The sequence below is a fragment of the Carassius auratus genome, chromosome 13, assembly GCF_003368295.1.
Source record: "Carassius auratus strain Wakin chromosome 13, ASM336829v1, whole genome shotgun sequence".
NCBI lineage: Eukaryota > Metazoa > Chordata > Actinopteri > Cypriniformes > Cyprinidae > Carassius > Carassius auratus.
Window position 1 is genome coordinate 4,793,787 of NC_039255.1, and position 19,188 is coordinate 4,812,974.

The 19,188-nt window shown below is 36.3% G+C and overlaps 1 protein-coding gene across 3 annotated transcripts; it reads left to right on the forward strand.

Annotated features, from left to right (window-relative positions):
• The first annotated feature begins 1,441 nt into the window (after positions 1–1,441).
• Positions 1,442–19,134, forward strand: LOC113113145 (NK1 transcription factor-related protein 2-like). 3 transcript variants are annotated; one of them, XR_003293544.1, is made up of 3 exons: positions 1,442–1,535; positions 6,336–6,447; positions 18,971–19,134. XR_003293544.1 is itself a non-coding variant. In XM_026279325.1 (2 exons), the coding sequence occupies exons 1-2, from the start codon at positions 9,615–9,617 to the stop codon at positions 11,983–11,985; spliced, it is 819 nt and encodes a 272-aa protein (XP_026135110.1). In that variant the 5' UTR covers positions 9,400–9,614; the 3' UTR covers positions 11,986–12,530. The 3 variants fall into 3 exon arrangements, 1 of the variants encoding a protein (XP_026135110.1); XR_003293543.1 differs by lacking the exon at positions 18,971–19,134 and adding an exon at positions 11,387–11,516; XM_026279325.1 differs by lacking the exons at positions 1,442–1,535; positions 6,336–6,447; positions 18,971–19,134 and adding exons at positions 9,400–9,834; positions 11,387–12,530.
• The last annotated feature ends 54 nt before the right edge of the window (positions 19,135–19,188 follow it).

The window sequence follows — 19,188 nt, forward strand, 5'->3', positions numbered from 1 at the left end:
AGTGCCAACACACAAACCTTATTGATGGTGTGCTGTATTAGTGCTCAGTCTAATAAAGCGGTACATAGGGTAGCTGACTTGCACCCATCACTGTAACGTTATAATTAATAGGTTAGCGGGTCATTTACACTGAACACGTTACGTTACGCACTGAAAGAAAGCAGGGCAGCGGTGACGTCATCCCGCCTCTTATTCACAGCCCTTTTTAACCCTTTTTGACGCTATTTCACGGCAGTGAAACGATGAAGAAATCTTTTACCTGTTATGTTTCTGTGCAGTCTCAAGAGCATGAAAACCCTTCGTTTTATCCAGCGGATCCGCAGAGGCAGAAACGGCTCTGGCTCGCCGGTGTTTACGGTTCCTCTCGCTGAATCTCTCTCCCCTAGAAGATCTCGCGTTGCTTCTCTCAGCTGTGGATGTGTACTGAGCGCTGATTGGCTGATCAATGGCTGTCTTCTCTAGGAATGTAACTCGGACTCGTTAGTGCTGTTTACTAAGGCAAGTATGAAGTATCTCCGTTTCTGCTGCTCACTCTTTAGCTTTGGCTTACTCAGGACTTATTTTTTTGACTCGATGCAGTAAATAAGCACCCAGAACATCTTAGCAACAGCCGGTCGCCAAGACAGTGACAGGCATTGTTAAAATGTTGGTTAGATTTTTTATACAGGTATTATGTTATACGAACGTACCGCTAACAAAATAATAATAATAATAACTATATAATATATATATATATAGATATATATATATATAGATTTGATAAATAAACTTAAAAATGGCCAAGGGTTATGGCCAATTTTTTCTTTTTTTTTTCTTTTTTTGCCATTCATGAACCTATTTTAGTGAAGGCTTTAACATATATTTATTATTTATCTGAGGAACTCAATGTAATCATGTAGCCTACACTACAAGACGCTATTTGAAATGTGTATCATGATTGCCCCAAAGGGATACAGTTTATTATTTGCCACACGATATAGAAATCTACCTTATTACCAGGGCATGTATTCAGATTGTATTGATTAAGTGTCCACACTGTAAAAAAAAAAAAAAAAAAAAAAAAAATGTTTTTTATATATATTACATAAATAAATAAATACAAACAGTAATTGGTACTGGTAATTTTCTGCAACCATTAGTCTATCCATTATCATTAGGCCACCCATATCATTTTAAGGACATTTCTGTTACTCTAAAAACACAATGCAATGCAAGTGAATATTTTTTAATTCAGATAAAACACCTATAAAAATCTATATGGAAAATGCCTTCTTATTAATGCAGTATATAATGCCCATATATTTTTTATTATTTATTTATTTTTTAGACTGTCTTTATTTTGACTTCTTACAGTTAGTCTATCCTGGTTTCCCATGAAGCACTCTCTCTCTCTTTTCATCTCTCAGGTCTTTAAACTGGACCGTTGTCATTGCATCCCACAAGAGATTCAAACGCATATGCCCTGACAGCTGATCTCTTCATAAAACACAGCACCACATGGAGCCATTTATGACCATCGCTATAAACACCAATAGGTTGGTAATGAGAATGCCAATAAAATCTCAACCCTGGAGATCTATTACCTTTAATTTAAAGATAAGTGGTTCTCACTTCCAAACAACGCGAATCCCATTTCTTAAATTATGGTGCAATATGTCAAAAGCTGTCAGTGCAAAGTGGATTAAATGGATAATTTACCAATTTATTTGTGTTTGGATGTGTGTATTTATAGTCAACCTTCTAAAATAATTAATGGTAGCTAAAACCATACCAATTGTAAGGTAACTGATTGTCTATAGAGGTTTTCACCCTTCATTGCTTAACCTAAAGACCATGTACAAACACTCACACACTGTGATTTGGGGTATAATTTGGTCTCTGATGATTGTCCTTCACTGGTAGTTAATCAGAATGGCAATAATGCCCCAAGGTCCATATGTCCATATGCCCTAGAGTCACAGGATGGGCCCTGCAGGCATCAGTACACATGAGTGACCAACCAGCACATCATGAGGACTGACCACACTACAAGCACACATCATTGCAATATAGAGTCCTGCTCTCCTTGTGGGAAAAATTGCAAAGGTCAACTTCTAAAGCAGGAAGGATGGTGGAACAGTTGTTGATGAGGGTCGTATCACTGACCGAGTTTAAACTGACCTATAATTCTCTGCAAGCCATATAACATATGAGAAAAGTTTGTCGTACGTGATCAGTGCGTCTAACATCAAGGTTAGAGAAGTCACGCTATCATGCTCCCTGAGTTGAGAGAGGCTTTTATTTCATAAGCAATTGCATTATCCATAAATCTGTCCATCTCTGTGATAAAAAAGATAGGATTATTAAATGACATAGTTGTTGCTGCAAATCAAAAATTTATTTTCATCAGTCAAGGCCAGAAAAAATCATGTACTTTATTTTCACTGAAGTGCATTTTTTATTTATCAGCAATTAGGCGGTAAGAAAGCATGATACCTTAACATTATAAATTGGTTTACCATGTGTTATTTTACCTTAGTATATTTTCTTAGTCGATTTTATATAGAATAATTTATTTATGAACATAAATACAGCTAACTTACTTACATAGTTATTTAAAATACTGTTGCGTGTTAATTTTTTTGATGAAAAATTATATTTTTGAATTATTTGAAATATTTGATTATTAATGATATAGAATATTGTGTATGTCTTATATCTATAAACATCATTGGGACATTTTATCAGAATAATATTTCATCATTAAAAATTTATTTCAGTGTTTCTTTCAGTGTTTATCCTAGGAATTTGTATTTAAAATGACAAAAGGGATCAGCATTACTTTGTGCAATTTAGACGTACATAAGCCTACTGCAAGAGGTCAAGTCTGGGTCTGGAGGAGAAGTAATTTTGTGTGTGATGTTATGCTATTCTGCTGTGTTGTTTTAAGAATACATTTTACAGTATTGAAACATGCACATGTACGCACACTTTTTGCTCATGGCATAGTTGTAGACCTTCCTGGGTGAAAAAGAACAATTAGAGGAGAAATGAGAGCAGAATCACTGTGGGAAATGGCTGGTGAAGACTTTATTGATTAGTAAGAATTGGCTGATCCAGCGCTCAGTATAGCAATTATGCTGGTGTCAACAAAGAGCAAAGCTATGAAAGACCTCTGCCTTCTACAGCATATGATCAGACGTAGAGTACATCCCTTCTCCGTGAAACTGCTGATGGGCATTTCATGACAATCAAAATGAATTTATTCTTGAGTCCTGGAACTAAACATGCTACAGAACTGATTAACAGAAGGTTAATCAAAACATTATTTGGGGGTAATCTCTTAAACTTAATCCTTTACGTTTGGTTCAAATTCCTTAGATTCAACAAGGTGTTGGAAACATTCCTCAGATATTTTAGCCCATATTGATACGATAGCATCACACAGTTGCTTCAGATTTGTCGGATGCACATCCATGATGTGAATTTCCCGTTCCATCACATCCCAAAGCTTCTCTGTTGGATTGAGATCTGGTGACTGTGGAGGCCATTTGAGTAAAGCGAACTCATTGTCATGTTCAAGAAATCAGTCTGAGATTCTTTAAACTTTGTGACATGGTGCATTATCCTGCTGGAAGTAGCCATCAGAAGATGGGTACACTGTAGTCATAAAGGGATGGACACGGTCAGCAACAATACTCCGCTGGTGCTACTTGGGCCCCCCCAAAGTGTGCTAAGAAAATATTCCCCACACCATTACACCATCACCACTATTTTTTGGAATAGCTTGTATGTATTTTAATTAGGGCTGGTAATTTAACTCGTTAATTAGATTAATTAATTATGGAGAAAAATAACACATTAAAATTATTAACACATTTAATGCACTTGTCCCGCCCCAGACCTATGTGGATCATTTACTATTTCCTACAGTAGATTGTTGACTAATCAAAAATTGTTCCAAGGACAGCCAGTTTTAGGGGTAGTAAATAATCATAATGAGTGAAAAAAATATAATTGTAATAAAATTAAATGGTACATTTGAGCTTAGAAAACTTCTAGTGATCATTTCTGATTAATTTCAAAATGTAAAGATTACCTTAATTTTAACATAATTGCAGATAAATTTGTGGGACACATTTTCTCACGTCTCAAGAATAAGTACATGCCAATTCTAAGTTTTGCACTTTTGCAAATTTTGGAAAAGCATCACCAACAGAACAATCTGAAGGTGAGGGAACCGTAGGATAATTCCTGTGTGTGTTGAAGGGACAAACACAATCTGTTTCCTGCACAAATAGAGATGCATTCAGATCTGCCTCCTTCCACTCCATCAGCCATGCCTGACCAGTTCTACTCAGTATCTCTCTCTCTCTGAACAGCCATAACCATTAATCCCAGACACCCCTATTTATACTGCCTAATTGCGATGAGTATGAATTATCAATTATAGTGAGTACCTAATTGCCCTTCATAAAGTCAGCCTCCCCCTGGCTTTAAAGGGGGCTGTTTAAATAATGTTACTAATAGCTCTCTTCTTTACATGGAGAATATATCTTAATTTTTGAGCTCGCAGAGCGTGAGAGTCGCTCGTAATTTAAAGGGGCAATTGAGAAAAGGCATGCAGGTGGTTCCAGGGGGACTCGTTAAGATTTAATGAATTATGAAGCGACCTTCTGCGAACAATGAGCAATCAATGGAAGTGCTGAGTGACAGAACATCACATTGACTGCAGCCCATAACCTCAAGACCATGTGTAATTCTTTCTTTTACACTCTACATTAGCAGTGCACTAACCCGAGTGTCCATTCACAGAAGACTGTGATTATGCTGCAGTCCTAAAGGCATCCTCTCTTTATGTATAGCATCTGGGGATGCACTTGATCTCAGCCAATGAAGTCTGGCACCTCTGCATACATTTAGTATGTGCATCTCTAAACACCTGACACAAAACATAGATGTGTGTGCATTTCCATTGTGACATACGCCAATAGAAATTTGCTCTGCTAATGGAATCCTGCCATTTCTACTGACAGTGAAAGACCACGGCAGACATGGCGAAAGGCAGAAGTAAATTCAGGTTCTCAGAGGAGATTTCCCTTCCCCCAATGTCACATAGTTAAGTTAGATTTTTTAGGAAGACCATTTTGTTTGATGGCCAACTCATTTTATGTAGTTTTCCATTATTCTCAATGCAATTTTTTGGCATTGAATTATATTCTATCAAAGGCCAGTGTCAAATCTTTTTCAATTCACCACTTTGTGTTTTTATTGACAATTTAAAGATTTTGTTTGTTCTCTGTTTGTTTCTTTCACAAATAGAGACTTATTCTCTTTAGCTTTTGTTAAGTGTACAATTATTTAATTTGTTTTGATTTATTTAAGAATTTTATTTATGAGAAATTGTAATTTTCCACCAGCCCCTCTTGGAAAATATTCTATTCTATTCTATTCTATTCTATTCTATTCTATTCTATTTAAGGTCAGTGTCATTTCTTTTTTCATTCACCACTTTTGTGTATTTATTAGAAATATTATTTGTGTTTATTTTTTTTTTACAAATAGAGACTGATTCCATTTTGCTTCTATTACGTTTAAAGGTATTTTATTTGTTTCTTTTTATTTAAGGAATATTGTTTAGGAAAAAATTACCATACCAACCCCAGTTTTTGAATAAATTCTATTCTATTCTATTCTATTCTATTCTATTCTATTCTATTGCGGGCCAGTTTCAAATATTTTTGCATTCACCATATTGTGTTTTTATGGACAATTTAAAGAATTGTTCTCTGTTTGTTTCTTTCACAAGTAGAGACTGATTCTGTTTAGCTTTTGTTAAGTGTAAAATCATTTTATTTGTTTGGATTAATTTAAGGAATTTTATTTATGAGAAATTTTATCCATAATGTAATTTTCCACCAGCCCCATCTTGGAAACTATTCTATCCTGTCCTGTCCTGTTCTGTTCTTTTTTAGGGTCAGTGTCAATTTTCATTTAATGTCTATTAAGTTTAAAGTTCTTTTATTTGTTTCCATTTATTTTAGGAATTTTATTTAGGAAAAAAAATTTACCATAACAACCCACAGTTTGAAAATTAATTATATTCCATTCTGTTCTGTTCTACTCAGGAACTGTGTGAAGCTTCATTTCAGCAAATATATTATGGTTAGATTCTCTGAAGTTGTTTCTTCTGTCATTTGCATGCTTTGGCTGTAGTGATAGCTGTCATTTAATCATGTACAAAGTCTGTAGAGTGAACTGACCTTTACCTCAGGGAAAGAGTGTGTGTTTGTGAAAAGAAAACCAATGTGTGACAGTGTCCCCTGGTGTAATTGCCCTATTTTGCTTTGATCCAGGTCCTGAACAAATCACACAGCCACTTTCCACATCTGCTGCATGTCAGCATCTGCCAGACGCACTCACCCGTCCCGGACGCTGCCAGCAAGCCTTACACCTGCTGCTGAACAGGTAGAACCGTTAACAAACAATGCTGCCGACCTTGTGTTCGGCCTAGACGTCCTAAAACATCACTCTCATAATTCCCAAAGTGTTGGTGTAATTCTTTCTGTCCAGTTTGTTTTTGGTGCTTACATGCTATGAGTACAGCAATTGACCCTTCGTAAAGACAATCGCCTCCCTTAGTTACTGTTCCTACGTCTGACAAGCCATGGGGCTTGCATGCCACACATCGTGTTCTTACGCAGTGAAATACATACAGCATGAAATAAACATGAATTTGCATTAGAAGAGGTCTTGTTTTCACCACAAAAATACATCAATACACACCATTTTTTAAGTTCAAGTCCACCGATGTAAATCTACTCTTTCTGGTTTTGTTTGTCGGACAAAATGGCTGATTTAGTGTTATGACTGATCAGATCACCTGTCAATCAAACTCCTGGCGAAGGGTCAGTTGGTTTCCAGTTCTTTTGTGTTCATGCATTTAATAGGATTCAGAGGCTTTTGACCACTGTAGACAAGTACTAGCAATTTATTTTTTAGATAAATCTTAACTATTCTGTAAATTAAATTTTTATATATATATATACTTTTTTTTTTTAAGGAAATAGGCAGCAGCAGGAAGGCAGCAAAAGAATACTATCAAAGTTTTAGGAAGTTCAAGTTTTAGGCTTGGGTTCAATGCAAATTAAATAGGACTACACACACCAATCATACTTGACTAAATTACAGTGTAAAGACAGCTGTAAATAGTTAAGTAAATGCATTGATGATGAGAATAATCCCAATTCTGTATGCAAATAGGTGTACAAAAGTAGACCAATCACAAATCTGTATGCAAATATTATGATGATGCCATAGGTGTAAATACATATTTTTTTCTTCTTTTTTTTTTCTTTCTTTTTTTTACTTGCTGAATAACTTGATCAAGAATAACAAGGTTTATAAAACCTTAAAAGCACAGCTAAGGCTTAAATTATCTATACAACAAAACAGAAAGATGAGGACAATCAAAGCAATGCTGTTTCACTGTAACAAGCTTTGCTTTTAGAGACAGATAACTCTTTACACCCCTTATAAGATTTTTAAAGTCTACTTTCCACATTTTAAGATTTTTAGTGCTCTGAAGTTGTAATCTTCAAAAGAGAAGATTACATTTCAGCAGTTTCCCATTCTATTGTCTGTCTGCACTCTGGATAGGAATCAAGGGACAAAGCCAAACAAAGAGTAAATGCCCATCCGTAAACAGAGCTCCACTTCAAGACGAGACTACATGAATGATCCGATGTTTAGCAGATCTTCCTGGTGCTCTGATGGGTTTATGGGTCAGGAGGTGGGGAAGCTGGAACAGTGGGGAGGTTTGTCTGTAAGTGTGCCCCTCTCCCCAGGCATTGCACACAAAAGTATTCTTCTTGGCTGCTGCAGCTGCTGTCCTCAGATTCTCCACCTTACTTCTTGTATGTTCTTTATCTCCAGTACCTGAGACTACGTTGTGCCCCCTGGGCCACACTTTTGTGCTCTGGTCTTCTGTAAACAGATGTGCATAGTGTCAAGCCTGCAGAAAGGAAGTTGTAAACTTGCAGGAAAGACTTCAGCCCCTATTCTTATGGAGCTCACTCAATGCAGGCTGCATAAATATGCTAATGCAAGCAAACAGTCCCTGTTCAGACAGTGAGCGTCTGAAGTTTGACCATGTTGCAACCACAAAATATACACTGCAGGCTGCCAGCAAACAAATACAGTTGAATGGTGGTGCATGGGAGGTTAAGTCAATCTGTTTCATGAAGGATAGGAGCAGAATCAACATCTGTCATCTGAGAAGTGGACAAAGGATTAATGCAGCGTTTGCACGTGTGTGTGTGTGTGTGTGTGTGTGTGTGTGTGTGGTATTCTGACAATGCACTTGTCTTTTTGATTTACTATAGATATTTTCTCACTTAAAGCCACTTAAACATTGAATTTCATTGCAGTAGAAACATAACTAAGTGACGTGCTTTTCTCATGTTTTCTATTCTTTTTGCAATAAATTTTTAGTAGATTTATGAAGTTAGTTGACTTCAAGTTCGCAGGTGTAGTTAATCTTTATAATTCCCCTTAAAATATTTTCCTTTAAAATGTTCATATATTTTATTGAATGCAATGCTATTTATACTTTCTTAAATGTTAGTTCAACCAAAACTGAAAATTCTTCATTTATATATAAAAAAATATTTTTTTTAATGTTAATTATCCATTTAAGTGTGGCCCCTCTAAATATCTCAGACTTTCATGTATTTTATGCTAGTTTAAGCTTTCCTGTCTTGGGAAATGAGTCAGTAGCTTATGTTATATTTTATTGTAATGTATGTATATGTTTTGGTAAATAGACTAGCAGAAGTAAATCACTAGCTAGATAATGAAACAGAAGCGCTTTGAAGGAGAGCTCCTCATTTATCAGTGCAGGACACACGCTTATTGATTCATCCCAAGCTTTGGCAGATTGATGCCACGTTGTGAATGTGAAGATACTGGCTTAAGCTATTGACTATGAAATAAGCCAACACACTCTACTGAAACCATATAATTTATTTGCCAGAAAAAAATATCATTGACAGCAAAATTGGCAATGATAATATTTCTAATTTGTTACTGAAAGGCTGATTTTATTGTCGGGAGTAACAAGGATTGAAGGATAGAGATATTTTTAATTACTGTCATTTACTGTCATATGACAGAAATCAATGCCAATCTTTGATAAGTACACTTAAGTATTATATAGCTCACTCAAAAACCCTTTACAGTGTAAAAAGAAAAAAAAATCTTGCAAGTGTTCTTTGTTAAACATATAGGCTACTGAGCAAACGATCACTGAAGAGTATAGCTAAGGATTAGATGCAACAGTTTCTTGAGTTATGTCACTTGTCAGTCTGGGAATTCGTCCGTGTTGTAGCCTATTGATTGAAATGAGCGCAGGTTTAAGTACCGAATGCTCTCAGCCAATCGAAAGGGATCCCATTAAACGCTCGTGTTCACGCGTCTCCTCTAATGGACCTGTTAAAGAGCTCAAGCACACCTTCATCCACTGATATCTGACCGCAGCGCCTCAGATCCGACCAGAAGCTGCCTTCACTTTCTGTGTCTTGCTTTGTAAGAGAATACAGAAATAAGATATCAGAAATACTACTGGAAATTGGAAAATGCTTGAATATCAGGAGTCCGCAGTGAAAGCAACATCAGGTCATCGGATTTCCTTTTCGATTGTTGACATACTGGATCCTAAAAAGTTCTCAAGTAAAAAATCGCATGCTGTGTTGGAGAAAGAACGGACGTCATCTTCAGGTGACGCGGAATTGGGAAGTTTGAAGGAACGGCGCAACGGAAAAGAAAGTACTGAGCTTTCAATCTGCAAAAACATAGGTGAGGATATATGATTAATAATAATAACCAAAACAGTGTAAAAATTAGACCCTTTTTTAAAAAAGGGGTCAACTTTTAAAATAGTTTCTCAATGTTTGACGACATTCAATTAAACGTTGTCTCGCATTTTAAACTAAACACTAGCTAATATATTTCTGATGTGTAACTTTGATGATGTAACAAATAATACTGCGTGTTTTGTTGATACACTGTCAGATACAGGCAGCGATCTAGCAGCTGTTACTATGGTTACTACGTACCTCCTGACGATCGCGACTTCTGTACAGGACTTGTAGTCCACCTTTTTAGGTTACTGAAACATTGTTTTATAATGATTTTGAAACGTGGTACATATAAACTTGTATGTTCAAATAATGCATATTTTTGAGACCTCCGCAACCGTTTTCTTTAGATGATAGGCTATGCCTTTTAGAAGTGCCATATCCTTTACAATTCTGAGAAGAAAAAAAAAATTCTTATTATAGGCTATTATAAAATAGCCTAAGAGTTTGAATGTATTTTCACATAGGCTATAGAAAAAATACATTATGGTTAAACATCAGAATTTCAGCTGTAGATATCCTCCAAACAGATCTTTTCTGTCATTTTGTGTCATTAGGTGGTAGAATTTGACCTTCCCCTCATTTCCAAGACTGCGTTTTCTTTAAGCAGCCGCCGCAGAGTAAGTGATTGCCACTGGGACAGTCAGGGCAGATAATTGTTTAAATCGTCCCACTGAGGATGCCTGCGCTCACTTTGATCGATATCCCATTACTGGATGCTGCATATCTCCCTCCAGCAGCTTGCGGCTCCAAACTTCGAACCCCTGCCATGTCTGATCCCAAATATCGTTCGATTAAAACGTCCCTTTAAATAGATGACATTTATCGATCTGCCGACAAATATACGGTATTTATGAAACTCCATTAGCGCGTCATGGCTGAATGGCAAAGCTGGATTTAACTAGGGTTTCTTTCCACAACATGACATTTGAGGCGATTTGTAATTTGAAATTGTTGAGGGATCAGTTTTTTCTTAAAAATCCTCACAGTTAGAACCTCCCCCTATTCCTGAACACGACATTTATACAGCACCCCTCACATTTTTTTTTTCATTGTCAGCACATTTATAGATGCCAGATACTTTTCTTCAGCTAATCACTGGACAAGATTTATTATCTTGATCTTATGTTTATTGTCATTTTTATTTGTTATTTATTTTAATTTTTTTTACTAGGGCCTTACTTCACTAATAAAAAAAATATGCAGCCTAACTATTATTAGGCTAATTCAGAAGAATTAAAATAATTAAAAAAACTCGTAGAAGACTTCGGATTTAGGCCAATTTTACTCTAAAATAGCCTAATAATTAGTAGCCTTTCACCCAAAGCACCAATCAGAACGCTCTGCAACCTTCTAATTTCACAACAAACTTAAAAAAAAAAAAAACTTAAAGTTAAAAACTTAAGTTAAGGTTAAAGCTTGTTCAGTAAATAATTGTTTTTATTATTTATTTATTATTTTATTATTATTATTATTATTATTTTTGACAGGTGATCAATCAACTGATGACCATCAAAGTTGCGTCAGACTCCATCCTCCTGATCCAGATGTTGACTTGGACTCATCAGCCTCGCTCAGAAATGTAAGATCGGGCTTTTCTTGTGAAGAAGCGGAGGCAGGAGAAGAGAGGATCACTCCAGCGCCGGATGATCTGTCGCGTGAGCGGCGGCGTCGGTCAGATCACAGCTGCGCGAAGCCGCGGCGCGCCAGAACCGCGTTCACGTACGAACAGCTGGTGGCCCTGGAGAACAAATTCCACACTACGCGTTATTTATCCGTGTGCGAGCGCCTAAATCTCGCGCTGTCTCTGAGCCTGACCGAAACCCAAGTCAAGATTTGGTTCCAGAACCGAAGAACCAAGTGGAAAAAGCAGAACCCTGGTGCTGAGAGTTCCCTGCAATCCGCCACGAACTCTCTATCCAACATCAGCCCGACCTGTGGGTCCACATCTGCCCTCCACCCTCCATTCAGCACCGGGAACGTCTTCTTTCATTCTGGTCCGGTGCACCTGGCATCTTCCGGTGGGCTTTTCAATCCGTTTTTGCCCGATGGTTTTCTCCAGCCAGCATTCTTCCCCCCACACTTATGAAATCTGGAAGCAGGAATGATCGTAGACTACGTGTAAATGTGAATTCATAAAGTGGATTACTTGTTCAGTGGTCCCCAGCAGGATGGGATTGGCTTTGGCTTGATGTATAATAATTGATTAGGCCTAAAAATATTTATAGCTTTTTTCCTTGATAGTTAAGATGGATCCAACTCCAAGATGGGCCTCAAGAATGATAAATCTGAAAGATCTGCTCACACAAACGCAATAGATAATCTGAGAATCAAATCATGGACTGGCCCACACTGGCAACTGGATTGTATATATTTATTTTTATTTTGTATATATAGTTTGTGTAAACAGTTTGATACATTACTGTGGATTAATAGCATCAAAAACTTTAAGTAACTTGGATTTAAAGATATTAGCTACAGTATGTAGAACCACGCTAATATCATCAGTAACAATAAAATGTGAATGAAGGTATTTTCTTTCTTTTTTTCCTTTTTTATCAGACGGATATAGACAACGTGTATCGATCACCCTGAATGTCTATAATAAACAGTAGATTATTTATTTTGTCTACACCAATACATCACGTCTATTCTCTTCATTAGCACTAGGAGGCGTCACGTGAAAACTTGTAGAAGAGATGGAGAGACTTAATATATGGTTTTATTAATATTTATTAATATTAATAGCATCCAAAACAAAAGTTTGTGTTTACATATAAATACACACACACATACATGTAAATAGGACTATATATACATGTGTGTCTGTGTGTGTGTGTACATATATTGCATAGTGCACACATACACACACACATTATGAAAAAAAAAAAAGGTTACATTATGCCATTAGTCGGGATTAATCATTTTCTAAGTATGCATATGCATTTCTAAGTATAAACATTTCTAAGTATGGAATTTTCAGTATGCAGACAGGGAACACTGACTTTCAGACTGCTCCGTATATTGTGCACAGTTTGCAGTTTTTTTTGTATAGATCAATGGAGCAGCAGGAATAACAGCTCTAAAGTGTCCGAGATCAAGAGGGCCTGGGAAATATCGATCTGAATGCCCCCGCAGGCATCTAGAGCTATAACAGAATATGACCACTAGAGGACAGTGCGAACTCAGATGTCATTAGTTTGATTTAGAATGAATTGGATTCAGGACTGTGTGGAATTAATTAATTAATTAATTTTATTTGTTTGTTCTCAGAATGTAACTTTATATATATATTTCAGATCACAAAAGATCAGACACTATCAAAAATAACGTTTGGTAACACTTTAGAATAAGGTTCCATTAGTTAATGTTAGTTAATGTATTAATTAACATGAACAAACATTGAATAATACATTTATTACTGTATTTATTCATCTTCATTAATGTTAGTTAATGAAAATACAGTTATTCATTGTTAGTTCATGGTAATTCACAGTGCATTAACTAATGTTAACAAGCACAACTTTTGATTTAAATAATGCATTAGTAAATGTTGAAATTAACATGAACTAAGACTTATAAATGCTGTAGAAGGATTGTTCTTGCTTAGTTCATGTTAACGAAAGTAGTTAACTAACATTAACTAATGGAACCTTATTCTAAAGTGTTACCTAACGTTTTATTTTTTTTCATGAAATGTATATAATAGCTGGTTAGAGGTATTGTTCTAACAGATTCAAATTAAACATACCTTTAATTTAGATAAATTAGGCAAACACTACAACTTGGTTTCCAAGTTCAAGTTTTTTGTTTTGTTTAGTTTTTTTGTGACTGTGATATCATGTGGGTTGTGTGTGTGTGTGTGTGTAGGAGTGAAGTAGGAGTTTAATCCAGCCCTTATGTCCTTGTGTTTCTCTGGCTGAGTGACATTCTGTATTGTCCTGGCTCTCATTTCATCAGCTGTTCTCCAATCTGGAACCCTGTGGATCCTCACCACCTCCTGCGGATTTCATGTGATAGTCCATCACTTCAGTTCTTTTACATTATTTCAGAATAACTTGGTCCAAAATTTAAAGATGTTTTCAAAGAGTATTTGGTTGATTTGTTGGGACTGCTCTTCTTTTTAAGTTCAGACAAAATTGTTTTGAGGTTCTCATAAAAGTGTTCTATCAACTTTATCAGTCAGCTCCTGCTGGTATATGTTGTAACGCCATTAGGCAGAAAACGTTGTTTCTTCTCCATTGATATACATTTAAACTTAAAAATAAAGAACTAACTTACTAATTATATTATTTTACATTACATAACATTACATTACATTATATTATAGTAAAAACAAACAATTCTTGCTTTTAAGTAAATAAACAAGGGAATATAAATTCACTTAATATTCTTTATTTTGGCTTTTTTAATACCCATCAATGAAAAAAAAAGGGATTTGATTAAACAATTAAATTTTTACTATCATAAATCACTTATAGTAAAAGCATTAGTTATGTTTCATCAATACCTTCTTTTGAGTGTGTCGTGTCATTTGCTAGTCAATCTAATCAGTCACATGATTGTCACTTCTACATTCTTTTTAGAATGATTCAGCTGAACTCTACTGAGGTGAATGAAGATCCTAATGGATTTCCCTCTCCAGGTATATTAAAGGGAAAGTTCACCCAAAAATGTCAATTCTGGCATTAATCACTCAACATCATGTCGTTCCAAACCTGTAAGACCTTCGTTCATTTTCAGAACACAAATTAAAATATCTTTGATGAAGTCCAAGAGCTTTCTGTCTCTGCAGACAGCAATGCAAATGACACATTCAAGGCCCAGGAAGGTATTAAGGAATACTTTTTGTGTGCAAAGAAAATGAAAATAATGACTTTATTCAACAATTTCAAGATTGTACCACGACACTGGCGTTCTGACATAGAACCCGGATGCGCTGCGTCCTGTTTACAAGCAGAGGAATGCACACGCATTTTCATTTTTGGGTGCACTACCCCTTTAATTGAGCGCTAAAATTAAAGGGGAAAGTGCTCAACACTGTTTGAAAAGTCATTATTTTTTTCATTTTGGTTTAATTAAGGTAGTGGTGTGGAAATTTCACACTTTGCTTTTAAGAAACAGTCTATTCTTTAGCTCAAGAGTGTTTGTGAGTAGCATATAGTGGATACTGTGAATGAGAGATGACGTGAGAGAGATGGTGGGGTGGGAGATTTACAGTGTTTTCTATTTTGAGGCAGCTGGGAAATCAGTGAAGTGTTTTGGTAAAGGAATAGCTTGTGAGTGTATGCCAAGGCTTCTTTAGTCACCCTATTCCTCTCCCATTGATTCATGGAATGCTGGGATACATGTGGCCTAATGTGGGGCAGTGCAGTCATGCACAAAAAGCTGAAGCAATGCCTTTAAAATTGTTATTTTCCTAAAATGCGAGTTCTGAATCAGTAGATCTTTAAACACAAGGAGGACCACTTCACATAGAGGCTTTTACACAAACATGTACAGGCCAAGATGAGACGCAGACTCTCAGCAGGAGTCTGGCGCATTTTGTGACGTCTGAAGAGATCTTCGGATATTAAATCATGCTTTTATTTTGGTCTTCTGTCCTAGGGCAATGTTTACTCTCGTGTCTGACTCGCACATCTAGTGTTCTTGTTTGTGTGAGCTCTCATTGAGAATGACTACACACTCTGCCACAGTGGGGAACAGTAAGAGGACCATAAAACACAAAATATGAAAGCCTCCCTCTATGTGTTGTTCTTCTGATTTGAACTTTTGTCTTCCTTTCATTCTGTTTTTACTCACCTCAACAATAACTCAAGCTGGTGTTTTTTCTTTCTATCTGAGCTTTCCGTTCTGTGAATTGTTGCTTTTCAGATTGTACAATGTACAACTGCAGTAGCATCTTGGGTAAAAGCTAAGACTGTGCTAACTGTCAGAACGTGAAATTATTCATTTTAGTTAATACTGTTCTGACATCTTAAAGGAATAGTATTTATGAAAAATTTCTGGAAATATACTCACCCTCAAGCCATCCAAGATGAGTTTGTTTGTTTTTGTTTGTCATAACAGATTGGGTTAAATTTAGCATTACATCACTTACTCACCAATGAACCTCTGCAGTGAATGGGTGCCGTCAGAGTGATAGTCCAAACATCTGATGAAAACATCACAATAATCCAAATAATCCCATCATAAAGGCATTTTCATTTTAAACCATCACTTCTATTCAGTCCATAATCCAAAATAACACTTCCTCCAGTGAAAAAGTAGGACATTATGATGAAAAAGCAATTTTATAAATTGAGGACTCGTATTTTAGCCGAAAGAAACAGTATGAAATTAAAAAGGTCATAACTATAGATATGTTTATTTACAAACTTACAAACTTAAATCCAAAGTCATGTGGATTATTGTGATGTTTTTATCAGCTGTTTGGACTCTCTTTCTGACGGCACCCATTCACTGCAGAGGATCCACTGGTGATTAAGTGATATAATGCTAGATTTCTCAAAATCTGTTCAGAAACAAAATCATTTATATCTTGGATCTCGGTTCTCTATGTTTTGGAAATGGTTTTATCTGTGTTTATTTGATTGATAGAGCGGTCTCTCAGGCAACACATTTCATTATCTAGAGAAGTACACTAAGAATGACATGTTTTCATGGAACTCATTGTGGATAACGCTCCAGAGAACCACAAAAGGCCTTAATAAATTGTTCTGCATGTTGTATGTTTTCATTTTCAGCAGTTTAATGTTCAGTCTTTTCTTCATTATTATTATTGTTATTATTATGAGCATAGTCCTTCTGCAATTAATCTTTAATCTTATTAGATGCATTGGATGTTATTGCAAAATTCTGCCAGTAGGGTCTCCGTTGAGTAAATTGTTTGGATTTTGTTTTAGTGCAGTGTTGCAAGCTACACTTCAACCAGAATTATTTTATTTTCTAATTTTTTAATAACAATAATGCACACAGTTCTTGACCGCATATTAATTGAGAGGTCTTTAAATAGACTTATAAATTATCTGCAAAACAGCTAAAGGGAAATTGAAAATGGTGTATCTTAACAATTTATCAGTGCATATCATTCTATAGAAAATAGTGTTTGTTTTCTTTGTTTCGTATAAATATGGTAACTTGCTTTACCTTTGGAATGACTTTCCTTTTCATTCACTTAAACCTATAGCTTTTGGTGGATTAAATCAAGTCCCAAATATTCCAAATATTCAGTACTCCACATGTCTTTCTTTCAAGAGTTTCTTTTCTCCCCAAGTTCTCTATAATTTCACCCCCACTCTGTTTGTTTTAACTTTGTTTCTCTCAGTATTTTCAATAGGCGTTAACCGTCTGGAATGTGTGACCGGAAGCGGCAGTAGATCTTGAGGCTGTACTAGATCAAACTCACCGCTGGTCAGAGGTCAGAGGGCCTTTTTGAGCACTAAAACACCTGAGGCACAGCATTTCTGTCAGAGATGTGGACCAGAGCGTGTTTACTCAGGGTCAGCATTGCAGGGAACAACAGCGCAGACTGACATGACATAACAAAGCTATACTGAGCATGTTGGGACTACTGGACCTAGGGTAGGTTTATTAAGAGAGTCTAGACCATGTGGGCTTGAGTTTCAGAGGTGATGTTGTTTGTTAGTCAAATTTGTTTTGATAGGGTCTATCATGCAGTGCTTTATGGAAGCCCCTATACAAGTCTACATCTATCCTTAGGAAGCTGGACATTTACAAGGACGATTTTGTTAGAAGGAATCACAGCTGACCACACACTGACTCTCCATAATGCCACAGTGTCATGCCTGACATACCTGCCTGAGGTCTACACATGCACACATTTGCTGAGCTATTTTAATGAATACATACCACTGACTGCTAATGTTTTTATATATAGAATAACTGTAAAAATAACAGGCCAAGTGCTAACGCTCCTTACATAAAATATGTAATTATTTTTAGAGTATATATACTGTATATATTTAGTATGAATACCGATGTAGTCATCTTCAGAACAGCATGCTGGTATACAGGTCAAGTCCAGCTGAAATACACCCAAGAGCCCGATCAGTTTGAGGACTCACACTGTGGAGGGACATTGTCCAGAACATAAACTCTTAAGAAAATAACATGTGATTCCTAAACTTGAACTCGCTCCTCTAGGAATATATGATTTGAAAAGTCTGCTTTGGACCGGTTTACCCAAATTCCATCTGAATGGGTTCATTTTTAAACAAGTTTCAACACTGCCAACCTCAGCATTTACTTTGATTTACTGCAGATGATAATACCACAGAAATAATGGAGAATCAGCAAATGTTATGTTCCCTTAAAAAAAAAATTGTCCTAGTGTTTTCGCTGTTTTTGCTTAATGACTTTATTATATCAAACAGACTTGAAAAATCTCAACCCATTTCTTGTTTGGAGACTACCATAACATTTATACATTGTTCTTATCCCTGTATAATTGTTAAAGAAACTATTACTACTGTATTAATGCATTTATTTTATGATATTAAAAGAATGCTCGTAGTTCAATAAAAGCTTTAACAACTATATAAGATTCATATTCAATTTAACAACAATATAATATACAAAAATTAGCATCTTAACCATCATGGATGCATGAAAGTGCTTCCTTTAGTCTACACAAAAAAGGAATAGAGTTTGTGATTAAACAGGCCTTATCCAATGATTCCAGTGCCTGTGCAGGATGTCCTCAGTAAGGATTGAGCCTTCTTTAACTTTCACGTGTTTTTCCACCCCTAAAAAATACACAAGCAACTTATGTTCCCTGCCAGCCTTCCCGCCTCTGTCTGCTTAGACATCTGCCTTCTGACCTTTCTCTGATGATTCCTTTCCCACTTGAGTGATAGACACACACACACACACACACACACACATTCAACCTAAACACCAGAGCGCCCACACATAGGAAGGGTTAGCGATGTAGACTGATATTCAGTTTTTCCACTGCAGCTACAATTAGATCAGGTTATCTGAGGAAGGATTGTGACTATTGTCTGTGCTGCTCTGTGGCTGAAGTAGGGGGCTCTGTTTGCTGTGTTTAGGTTCCTGCCAGGAAGAGTGTCCTGCCCCGGAGTTATAGAACACGGCCGCACCATGTAAGGTCTGATACACTCCACTCACACACGTTTATGCTTACAGCATCACTTTGCACCACATACACTATAGCCTGGCCTTAAACTGAAAAAGTTGCCACTGCTACATTTCTGTCTGTCTGTCTGTCTGTCTGTCTGTCTGTCCGTCCGTCCGTCCGTCCGTCCGT